At 32.9% G+C, this 12,839-nt stretch overlaps 1 protein-coding gene across 1 annotated transcript; it reads right to left on the bottom strand.

The window, feature by feature from the left end:
- Positions 1-1,002: 1,002 nt before the first annotated feature.
- Positions 1,003-6,621, bottom strand: LOC110798305 (beta-glucosidase 13). Its single transcript, XM_022003482.2, has 11 exons — positions 6,241-6,621; positions 4,509-4,613; positions 3,296-3,371; positions 3,122-3,199; positions 2,895-2,982; positions 2,579-2,798; positions 2,364-2,482; positions 2,030-2,241; positions 1,788-1,925; positions 1,550-1,694; positions 1,003-1,467 (listed from the first exon to the last, which is right to left on the bottom strand). The coding sequence occupies exons 1-11, from the start codon at positions 6,535-6,537 to the stop codon at positions 1,266-1,268; spliced, it is 1,680 nt and encodes a 559-aa protein (XP_021859174.1). The 5' UTR covers positions 6,538-6,621; the 3' UTR covers positions 1,003-1,265.
- Between the last annotated feature and the right edge of the window lie 6,218 nt (positions 6,622-12,839).

Below are 12,839 nucleotides of genomic sequence, written 5' to 3'. Positions count from 1 at the left end.
TATTCGTTTCGCCTAGCTTACGAATATATGCAATACGATATACGATTCCGATCCAACGTCATATCGTATAATTATGTTTTCCGAACTATTTTCCCGAAAAGGTATTAAATGAATTTCCGATTCATTTAAGGAATATGTACTATGTAGGGTTTAGGGATGTCAGTGGGGCGGGTTTCGTGGGAGACCCGCCCCGCATCCGCCCCAAGTAGGCGGGGATGGAGGTAGGTTTGGCGGGTGATGGGGCGGGGATGGGTATAGAAATCGTACCCGTCATGGGTGATGGGGCGGGTGTGGATTTTATGTTGAACCCGCCCCATCCCCGCCCGCCCCGCCCCATCCCCACTCGCCCCGCTTCATACCCGCCATGGGTGATGGGGTGAGTTTGTATTTATGTGCATGTTTAGGTGATAATATGAATTTAGGTGAGAATTTTAAGTTTTTTGTTTAGATTTTTTTTGTTATGACGGGTATTTTTTCGATTATATATGTCTCTTTAGTCGTAAGTTATTTTTTTTTTATAAAGTTAACTTCATTACTTCGTACATATGGAAAATGTTTGCTTAATAAGAAAAATTAGGCGGATATTGGCGTGGGTATGGGGCGGGGATAAGACGGGGATGGATACCCAGTTGGGTGGTGGGGCGGGGATGAATTTTAGTTTATACCCGTTGGGGCGGGGATGGGGATGAATTTTGTACCCGCGCCGCTATGGGTGATGGGGCGGGGATGGGATGAAAACTTTAGGTGGGGATGGGGATGGAGGGACATACATCCGCATCCGCCCCGCCCCGCCCCGCCCCATTGACATCCCTAGTAGGGTTCTAGAGATTATACTTATCCCTATATCAGGTACAACTTAATTTATGTGTTTAGTGGGGTTGTTTTGCATATACGAGGTTTTTTTCAGGCAAGTGATGATTGAAACAGAAATCTTACACATCAATCCTTATTACGGAGTACAATACAAAGAAATACATACGTAGTAGTGTATAAATACTCGAGTTTAAAAGAAATACTTGGTATTATTTCAATAGAAAGAAATACATAGTACGGAGTATATAGATACTCAACTTTAAAAAAAAAAAAAAATAATTCAAATACATAGGTACGTGTATATGAAAGTGTAGTCGTTAACGCCGTTGTATTCTCAAAGTTAAGTAGATTTTTTGATAAAGTTACAAATACAAACACCTGTTTATTGAAACATTTATAATTAAGATGGTACGATTAGAAACTGAGATGATATGAAGCGCTCCCTTAGATTATTAGTTTTTCTTCAATGAACCATTAGTAGTGGTCTCTTCCTTAAGGAAATTAGCAAACCATTTAGCAGATTTCTTAGGGTATCTCTTGTGATTGTCATTGTAATCTGTAAAGTTGAGGCCAAATCGAGTTTCATAACCAGCTCCTACTTCCATATTGTCCATCAATGACCACACTATGTAGCCTTTTACGTTTGCTCCCTCCCTGCATTTGTATATCCAATAACATAATATGATTAATTAAGGATTAATGAAATAACTAAACACAAAATGAACTTAATTATTACCTTATTGCTCCACGAACAGCTACAAGATGATCCTCGGTATGTTGGATTCTATAGTCATCATATAATGCAGCCTCAAGTTCTGTTGTATTTCCTTGTGCTATCAGATCCTCAATTGAACTTGTTATGGTTGGTTTATCAGGAACACCTGTTTTTGTAATTTAATTTCAAATTTAATAAGTTAAATTAAGTCCGGCCCGTCAACTAATAACCTGCTCATATTTGAAAATTAGAATCTCACCATTCTCGGTCACATACACTTCAGGGTTATCATACTCTGTCTTAACGTAGAGAAGCAAATTCTTAAGTCCATCAGGACGGACATAAATATCTTCTTGTCCTTTGGCTTGCCATCCAACTAGGTTACCCTCATCATCAACTGGAATAAAATTAAATCAATAGAATGCTATTAACTACTCCCCAGTAAGTTGTAAATTAAAAATGAAAGTGTAAATTTGAGGAATAAAATAAAATAAAATATACCTTTTTGTTCGGAGTATTTGATTGTGATGGTGCCGACCATTGCATCAACAACACAAGTGTGTTCGACGTATCTAGAAGTGTAATAATTGATACCAATATAATCGAATGCTCCTTTGATTAATTCCTTTTCAGCTTTTGTGAATACTGGGAGTCCTTTCACACTCTTTTTCATTGATTCTGGGTAGTCCCCACGAGTAAGTGGGTCCATGTACCTGTATATATATATTTTTTCAAAAATGAAAATGTGACAACTCTCTCCTATCCTATCCTATCCTATCCGTACGTTGTTTATTTATTGATGTATTGATGTTGCAATTAAAATTATTAAAATTACCAGCCCAAGGTGAAGTCCAACTGCGTTTTAGTAGCAACAAAGTCTTTAGGATCAGCAGATGCATGGGGCATGTACCATTTACATGGGAGTGAAATTCCAATTTTACCACCTTGAGATTTCTGCAACAGAGAATTAATTAAGCTATATATGTTACATAAAAGATACATGTAGATGAATGAATGATAGAGCTGATGAAGATCGATGATAATATTAACCTGGTACTTTTCCTTGTAAAGTTTGGCTGCAGCAGCATGAGCTAAGATAATATGGTGGGTGGCAATGTATGTTCCTAAAGGATCATCCTTAAGAGCATTAGGCAAACCCATCTTGTACCCATACGACCCGAATACATAAGGCTCGTTGATTGTCCCCCAATACTTAACACGGTCACCAAACTTCTCGAAACATAGATCAGCAAACTCCTTGAAGTGATCTCTACATTCATATATATATATAATTATTTGTTAATTAATTAGTTAATTATTAATAAAGAAATGAAGCAAATTAAGTAGGTGTTAATTTGATTCATACACAATGTTAGGTCTCATGAAGCCATAGAATTCACTCTGTAGAGACACAGGTAGGTCGAAATGGAACAAAGTAACGATAGGAGTAATTCCTGATACAGAAATGGATCAAATTGTGAGATAAATCATAAATCATAAATCATAAATCATAAATCATAAATGTATTTATGTTATTTTTCATGTTAATGATTGAAAATTAAATCCGGATTCCCGATTGGAGTCATAACTTACCATTTGCGATAAGTTCATCAATAAATCTGTTATAGAAATCAATGCCTTCTTGGTTAATCCCTGACTCGATAGTTCCTTCTGCAATATATCCAAACAGTGTAAATAACAACTAGCTACATTAATTGAACATTAATTGAATGGATTTGAGGGTTAAAACTTAAAAGTGAAACTTACTAGGCAAAATCCTTGGCCACGCAATGGAGAATCTGTAAGTATTTAACCCCGTCTCCTTCAATAATTTCACGTCTTCCTGCAATTATTAGTCAACAAATATTTCCATCATATCGTCATTTTTCTAATCTTTTGCTTCATTCTCTTGCTTTACCTTTTACAATCTTCGTATACTTGCGTTTCAACAAGTTTTATAATGTATATATATACATGTTTTCTTACTTAAACATTGCACCATAGTTGACTCTATGCTTACCCAACCCCAACACATATCTCGACTCTTAATATCTCAAATTATATATATGAAAAAATTATAAAAAGTTGATTTAGAAAATATATATCGATACGAATCTAAAAGATTTTATATGACTATATTTTATAAAGTAAGTTTTGAAATTTTACCTATATGTGGAGTACACAGTACTTCCTCCGATTTTTAATACTCGCAACCTTTGTGTATTTTATACTATTCACTTATTATATTTTGATTATTATTATTGATTTATATGTAAGATAAAACATAATCATGTATGATCTTGTTAGATTTCTCTCAATTTGTATTTTCAAAATATTAACTTTTTATAATTTTTGTTTAAAGAGAATTAAAGATATTAATTATCAAAATTCTACATTGATATGCGTGAAAATGACAAAAGTTGTAAGTATTAAAAATTGGAGGAAGTATTATTTAAATATCAACTATGGAGTATGCAACTTTTATTTTAATTTTTTTTTTTCAAAGGTAAGAGATTGTATTCCAAAGGCAACCAAATTACAAACTTTGTGCATTGAGAAACATGATAGTGAAAATGTATAAACATGATAGTCATATGCATACTTATAATTAAATACAGTGTTTAACAAAATTACCGGTCAAATTGTGGATGGAGAAACATAATAGTGAAATGTATAAACATGATGATCATATGCATACTTTATAATTAAATACAGTATTTAACAATATTAACGGTCAAATTATACATTGAAAAACATGATACTCCGTAGTTAAATCGCATAAACTTAATATAATAATCCGTAAATAAAGAATATAAAAAAGTTAATGTCCGTAATAAAGGAAGTTGTTTTGTACGAAGAATAAATATGATAATGACATTGTTAGTTCGAATCAAACTGTAAACGTGGCTTGTAAAACCTCGGATCGAGATGGAGTAGTTAAGAAAGTAAAGATGGTAATAATAAATTGAGCTAGCTATACCTTGTAGAGGTTGTAGGAGTCGACTGCTTTATGTCCTTTATCGGCTTTAATCATGAAGTCCCAAGTGCTTGGTCCTCTACCACCTTCGTCCCCTCTTCCTTCAGTCTATCATAATCACCAAATTAACTCACATCGATCATTATTCAATAGATTATTTGTAAACAAGATAATATTATATACTCCCTCCGTTCCAAAATGTTCTTTACATTTTCTTTTATATTATCAAATGTTTTAATATTCTATTAAAATTTATGTCATTGATTATTTTAACCAATTAAATACATTGGTGTATTTAATTTATAATCCAAAAATTGTGATAAAGGACCTTTTTTAAAAAAAAGTTGTGAGATAGGACCCAAATCAGGTTTTTTGTTGTGAATAGGGACCAAGACCCATTTTCCGGCTGTCAAAGCCATTTTCCGGCATTGACCTCCACGTGCACGGCAGTGTCCCATATAAAGATATATTTTTCAGGTTTCCCCCCTTATTCCCCCTTTAACTAATTGAGAAATATTATATAAAAAAAAATTGGATTCTCTCTCCTCTTAACTGTCTTCTTCGCCATTTTTACCTCAATTTTTTTTCTTCCATTCGTTTTCTGTAGTGTAACAAAAAAAAATTTGCTCAATCCCCTTTGATTTTCGTGGAATTTCGTATAAAGTAACCATGAAAGCCCCAAATTTTTCGGTCCAATTTCTCCAATTTGTGAACTCTTGAAATTAGGGTTCATATGCTAATTAATTTCTTGATGATTCTTTTATACAAGATGAATTTCTTGTTTGATTCTTTTATACAGGAGTAAGTCAGAGTATGAAACGGATGGAAGATCTTATGCATTCTCAACTCCTGACTCGTTAAATCCTGAGGGTTACTTTGTCCCTGCTGCCTAACTTTGGAACAAACTTTTACATTCATTACTTGCAAGTTTTATAGAATAGGAATTTGCTATCTCTGTCAATTTGATTCTAAAGATTGATAATAAAAGTATCAAGTTATATTTGATTTGGATTAGGCGAAAGGTTTTGGAAATTGTTTCCATGAGCTTTATTGAAATTGTATAAAAGAATCAGCAAGGTAGTGTCCTAGTAAGCGCATGAAATGCCACGAAAATCAAAGGGGATTGATTAATTTTTTTTATTACACTATAGGGAACGAATTGAAGAAAAAATGGAGGAAGAAAAATGGTGAAGAAGACAGAGTTAAGAGGAGAGAGAGTAAGATATTTTTTATGTTTCTTACTTAATAAATGGGGAACAGAGGGGGAATTCTTGGAGGGAAAATCTGGAAGAGAAAAAAAAACGTTAAATGGGGTCACGTACCGTGCACGTGGAGGTCAACCCGGAAAATTGGCTTGACCGTCGGAAAATGGGTCTTGGTCTCTATTCACAACAAAAAAACCTGGTTTGGGTCCTATCTCACAACTCTTTTTTTAAAAGGTCATTTGTCACAATTTTTGGATTATAAAAGGTCATTTCTAACAAAAACTCCTTTAGTTTATCTCTCATATTTTTTTCATTGGGGCATTAAATCTTTTTTATTTTTCCAATGTTAAATTTTTGATAGAAGTGATATTATTATAAATAAATATAATTTGTCTTGTTTAAATAAGAAAAAAGAAAGAAAGAAATTACTATACACATTAATTAGTTGTAAAATCACGTGCAAAATATCAAACGTAAAAAGCATTTTGAGACAGAAGGAGTATAATATAATTGAATAGAGATGGAGAAACCTGAAGAGCGGAAGTGGAAGCACCAAAGAGGAAACCAGGAGGGAAGTCCTCCTTTTTCAAATCGTCTTTAGGTGGTGTAAAAGTGGCAGGCTGGAGGCCATCAACAATGGAAATAACAGGGTTAACTACAGTCTTGGCTGCCTTCTTAATAACATTAGGAATAAGTGAGCATGATATTTTAGTTGGCAAATAATATTTACTAGTGTTTGTTCTGGAGATGAACAATGACGAGTTTGGGTTTTTCAGGGTAACAGAGGAATGAAGAGCTTGGAATGGAGCTGAATGTAGGACAGCCATATTCAGTTTATGTTTTTGAGGAAGATTAAGCTATGTAGATTGTAGAAAGTGTAATTCTTAGTGGCTCCTTATCTTTTGGTACAATACACGATCCTATTTATAATCCAATTAAAATCCAAGAATTAATTACATTGTCAACTCTTTCGTTTAGTGGGCCCAATTGCATATCTTCATTTATCTTCTGAATTCTTGTTGGGTTGCAAATAAATAAAATTATAAATTAGACGTCTCCCCTATTTTTGGGTGTGCTCGAGGGACACGAGATACGTTCGTTCTCAAAATCGTCCTACCGCTACATGCCATGTGCTCTATTTAATAACTTGTGAATCATGTGCTCCGGCTAATATGCTTCTGCTTACTTTATCGCTTACCAAAAATTCTACTTGCTCCGTTCCGTACTAGATACATCGTTTTTCTTTTGGACATTATTCATTAATTAACTTTTATAATTATTCTTTCACATTATGTAAAAACAAACATAGTTAAGTGAAATCTTGTTAAATTCGTATCAATGTGAGGAATCCAAATATCAATTTTTTATAATTTTTATTAACACGCAATTAGAGATATTAATGTTCAAAGAAGCATTTTGGAATACGAAATGATGCATTTATTGCGAAAAGGATGGAGTATTTTTTAATGTTTTCCTCTTTTAGAATCGGAGAGGAAATTACGAAAATATGAATCTTGCCATAATTAAACGAGAGAAAAATCATTTTGAAAAACAAAATATTATACTTTGTATTAATGGAATGAGAGAGAAATTATTTTAAAATATATATATATGCACTACTCTTATGGTGAGAACCTCCTTTGTGCATATTTTTTAGAATGAATATGCATATCATTTGAACTATATGTGCACTGCTTTTTTTTAAAGTTAGAATAAAATTTTTGATTTTCTGAAAACGGAAAAAATGCTTATTTTGGTCAAAAAAATATGCACATAACATTTGAGTATTAAAATATGCACATTTGGTTTAAAAATATGAACAGTTTATACGGTTGAAATATGATGAACATTTTGTTTCAAAAAACATGTACATTTAGTTCAAAAAATATGCACATTTGAGATTCTCACCGTAAGAAAAGGTTCTCATCGCTTTTTTTTCCCCCTTTTTTCCATCTTAAATTATTTTGTTGTAATCTTAAACTTCTAAAATAGTACTCCCTCCGTTTCTTTTTTATGTATCCATTTGGAATCTGGTGTGGTTTTTAAGAAAATTGGAATATTGGTTTGTATGGGTATAAGTGTAATGATTGGGTGTAAGAGAAATGATTGGGGGTAAGAGATTATAATAAATAAAGGAGTGAGAAAATAATAAAGAAATAAGGTAAGAGAGAGGAGTGATAATGATGGGTGATAAAGGAGGTGAGAGAGTGGGTATATGGGGAAGGGGAAAAGAATTAAATATTATGGGTCGGGAAAATTAAGTGGGAATATGGGTAGAATCTTTAGGTGCTTTGGTAATTAAATAGAAATATAAGGGTATTTTAGGATAAAATGTAGGTCCAAAAATAGAATAGATTCTAAATGGATACAACAATATGAAACGCTTAAAATGGAAACGGATACAACAAAAAGAAACGGAGGGAGTAATTCGTACTAATCACTTTATCATTCAAATTTGGTAATTTTCTCTTATATTCCCGTTAACACTTGATAAAATCTGTTTTTTTTTTTACTTAATGAAAAAATTCTTTTTAAAAGATTAGTGTAAAATTAAAAATATATAAACAAATTATTTAATAACATCCGTGTGTTGCACGGGATCTAACCTAGTGAAAAAACAAAAAGAAACACCAATTTAAAAATTGAAAAAAAAAATTTTAAAAAAAAATAAACAGGAACGAATGAAATATTGTTTAGGAAACACGTAATTCAAGCTGTTCATACCATTCACACTCCACAGTAGAATAATAAAGAGAAAAATCTGTATGTCAAAAAAAAAAAAAAAAATAAAGAGAAAAATAATGTATAACAATCTACTGAAATACACATCACAATGCCCTTGTCATTTTTCGATTGAAAAGTTTTCCCACAAACCTCGTTTTGTTTTTTCCATTCAAATTGGATAGTTTTTTTTTTTCTACTTTTCTATACTAGAACTAGCATGGATATTGATGACAAAAATAATGGGGATTTGGGAAAGATAATATACGAGCCATTGATTTTTCATTCAATGGTTGATATTGACCAAACACTATCTTGTAGAGTTATTTTAGAACTCTAGAGAACCGTATTTGACAAAGTAATTTTTGGCGCAAGTGCATAAAAATAGAAAACAAACTAACATGATTTAATTTATACGGAGTACTAGTCTTTTATACACCCGATGCGTGCATGAATTTGAGACTGCATGTATGTTGATATTAAGAAATCAAAACTTATTAGAGTAAAATGACTACCCTTTTTTTCCCTTCTTCAGAAAGTATCTTAATCAATGATATAATACCAATACCAAGATTTCATCACAAATGACTGATCCAAAACTTGAGAAAATGTTAAAAGTATCTATAGCAATCCAATGTGTGATTTTTGTCGTCGAAGGAGAAAAATCTCAATAAACACAATTTATGTTTTCATTTTCTTAATTATACATGGATTTGGGAGAAAAAATATATATACTCACATGTATCGGCGGGATTTCAAGAGAAACGGTAGTGGAATTTTTTGGATAAATTCGGTTGTTTGATTACTCTTTTTTCATAGAATTGTTCATACTACTATTACTTTTCAAGTAAATCGAATGACAAAAGTGAGTTGGGTAATTTTAGTTTTCCGTATACAAATTAGAGATTTTAGCAATTATAATAAATTTGTAATATTATTTGATTTTTTGTGTTTTCTTTTGACTTTTAATGACGGAATTTTGTTGTTTTCGTGAAAGAAAATGAGATATTACGGGGCAAATTTCCATAATTTTTACTTACTTGCTTTTATGTTTGTTGGGTAAATTGTTTAATTCTTTGTTGACTTTTTGCTGTAACATTGTCAATAATGAAGATTCTATGCATGATATTATTTGGTTTTCCTAACTTACAAATTTGCATTAAATAGCACATTTATAAATTTACTAAAATGATTAGCTTTTAAATTGTGAATTAAACTGTCGAGGGTATTTTAGTCTATTTTATAGGGGATACCAAAGATCATTTACGAAAATGAACTTAGGAATTCCCTTATATTTAGTCTAGTCTAATTAGTGATTTTGAACCAATTATAATCATATTTTGAGTTGAATATTTTAAAAGAGAGTAACTTAATGTCAAAATACCAATAGAATATTACCCAGTTTATGTTTAGGTCTTCGGTAAACGTTAGTCATCGTGAATATTTTGAGGGCATTTTGAGATAGTAGCTATATTATACTAGTCTTATATGCATTGCGATGCGTGCGAAATTATTGAAAAAACTTAAAATTGTGTTGTCACAACTAATACTCTGTATATCACAACAGAAAATCCAAATTTCATTACTGGAGTGGAAAAGGTAATTGTTCCAACAAATCGAATTCAGAAATGAAATTTTTTCAACATGTTCGTCAAATTAACCCATCTCCTTCTCAAATCTATTAATCCATTTCAATGAATTTTAATTCTTGGAGATGACATTGGTCAAGTCCGGAGCCTTAAACTGCTCTGCTGCCTCAGTTAGAAGTTGTGAGCCCAAATCTTTAATATTTTGCTAGTGTAATCCTTACACTGAGCTACCTATATATAAACAATACTCCCTCCGTTCCTAAATACGTGTCCAGTTCCCATTTATGGCGTTCCCTTTTATGTGTCCACTTTCCGTTTTTGGACATACACCTTTCCCACATTTCTATACACTTTTCCCACTTTTCCATACACTTTTCCCACTTTTCTATACATCATTATTATCTTTTTTTACACATTCTACACTTTTCCCATTTTTCAATCACCACCTCCACTTTTATTTATACTTTATCAATAAACAATTATCTACTTTTTCCTTTCCTGAAAAAAAAACATTCTCAATCATTATCTCTTACACACAATTCAGTTTTATTAAATCGCGCGTAAATGTCAAAGTGGACACGTATTTAGGAACGGAGGGAGTATAGTTTAGTGTTGAGATGCAATACTTGTACGTAGCAAGATGCCACTGAAAGTTGCATCCATGAGTTATGTGCATGTTGCAAAGCTTAAAAAACCCAATAACCTCCATAAACACAAAAATAAGGAGCTAGGATTAGATCAAGGAAGATCAATATGATTCACTCTTATTTTCCCCGAAAAACCCTCAAAAACCACTAATTATCACTCCTTACTTTGACTTACTGTAATCACTTAATTAATCTCTATATATCCAAACAAAATACCTCACTTTACCAAATTAGTAGACAATGAAACACTTAAGTGCCCATTCACTGAACTGGCAGCTTTAGGAAGTCTCACTTCTGTGAGTCACGTGCCCTCTTCGGCTCACCGTGATGCCACCAAAAATTTTAGCAACTTATAACACTACAACAAAACTTGGTTATTCAAAAAATTCAAGGTTCCTTCTATGTACAACCCCACAATTGAAACTTTTCCTCTTTCCATAAAACTTGAAGATCTTGAAACCACTTACACTAAATAAACAGTAGGGAGATCTTTTTAACACCCTTAACTTCCATTTTTTTTTACTCTTAACACGCATTTTCCAGCTCGTACATGTTTTCCTTCAGATTTTTACTCTTGCAAATTGTACTACATCAAACTTCCATACTTTGAAACCAGAACTTCAACCAACAGAAAAATCACAAAAGAAGAACAACAATTCAACCATTTGCTGAAGTACACCAAAAATCAAATGGGAAATTTTCACCCATTCAACCAAACTAGTTGGATAAACTATTTATATTACCAAAATGGCAAAACCCATTTTCTTCCTAATTAATCTAATGTGTAAAACAACCCAGATAAGGGCTATACATTTACCAAATGCATACACTAAATGAAAATAAAGTGCACCAAAAAATCAGTGTACCCTGAATTCCAATAATTTTTCCATCAAAATCTCAATCAATTCATTACTCCGTTACAAAAATATTTAACAAATCCAATAAGAACAATTACCCTAATTTATAACTTGGGATTAAGGAAGCGATTGTCGTGGAAAAAACCACAATAACAGAGGTAAATTAAGAGGAATTCTTTACCATATGAAGCTACTTCTGTAATATAGGCAACATTTTACCAAATTGGATCAAATTCATGGAGATGGTAAGAAATTTACAAAGATATATATGATCTAAAGTAAGAATAAGTCAGTCTTACTATAGGGGGGTTTTCTTTATGTATTTTCCCGTAGATGCCCCTTCGGCTTTTGAAATTTTGAAATTCGAAGGAGTCGCCACCAAACATGTTTAAGGGTCTAGTTTGGAAAGACCGTAGTATGACTCTTTTTTGGATACGGCATTGAATCTTGAAACCGAACGGATGAGATTCGGGTACGGGAACAAACTGCTTATTTTTGGAAAACTTGAAAAGTACGTTCAAACACAAGATAAGGATTGTTTTCGTGAAATCCTAATCATGGCACTAGGCGGGTTGAATCATGCATTTTAGAACATTGCATTTGCTACTTATACGTGGTCACTTTGCTTTAAAGTTAATTAAGGGAACCTGTAGACACCTACTTTTGTCCCCATTCCCGAAAGGGAAAGTTCGATGATGAGAACATAAATCTCCACTTGACAACGCATCTCCTATAAAATAACGAATCTCAATCACCCTTTTCATTTCACCCGAAACCTTCTATTTATAGAAACCTGTTATTTATGGAAACCTGCTAAAAATAGTAACTGCCGTAATGGGTAGTTGTTAAAAGTGGCGAGTCATAAAAGATAGAAACCTGTCAGAATTAGGTGTTGCACTCCAACATAAATCCTAAATGAGATAGAAATTGCGAGAGAATCATATTCCTAATACGATTCGAAAATAAGAGTTACGTATTAATTAAAATCCTAACGAGCCTAGAGTTCGTAACGGGCCCAGATGCATTCCATCATAAAATTTATACGCACTAAAAGACTCGATTAAAGTCTCATACACTCCGGATTCTAAGAATCCTAATCTGACAAAGAAACGGCCCAGATCCTATTTTCAACGCCTGGCTCTGGGGCCGAAATCTTCGGCGCCCAGCCCTGGGCGCTGAAATCTTCGGCGCCCAGCCCTGGGCGCAGAAAATACCTGGGACGTGTTCTTTCCTAATTCCTCGTGGATTAGAGTTCTACAATTCTATATTTCCACGAACTCTTTTCTATAAATAGGGCCCTAAGTTCGACGTGAAA

The sequence above is a fragment of the Spinacia oleracea genome, chromosome 2 (assembly GCF_020520425.1).
Source record: "Spinacia oleracea cultivar Varoflay chromosome 2, BTI_SOV_V1, whole genome shotgun sequence".
NCBI lineage: Eukaryota > Viridiplantae > Streptophyta > Magnoliopsida > Caryophyllales > Amaranthaceae > Spinacia > Spinacia oleracea.
Note: the sequence above shows the minus strand (reverse complement) of the source record. Positions and strands in the feature narration are given on the sequence as shown.

What these genes read in the sequence shown, in the direction of transcription:
- LOC110798305 (XM_022003482.2), bottom strand. Translation starts at nt 6,537, where the DNA reads ATGGCTGTCCTACATTCAGCTCCATTCCAAGCTCTTCATTCCTCTGTT. An exon ending in TTGGACTTCACCTTGGGCTG is followed by an intron (nt 2,242 to 2,363) that starts GTAATTTTAATA and finishes ATATATATACAG; the next exon opens with GTACATGGACCCACTTACTC. An exon ending in GCTGTTCGTGGAGCAATAAG is followed by an intron (nt 1,468 to 1,549) that starts GTAATAATTAAG and finishes ATACAAATGCAG; the next exon opens with GGAGGGAGCAAACGTAAAAG.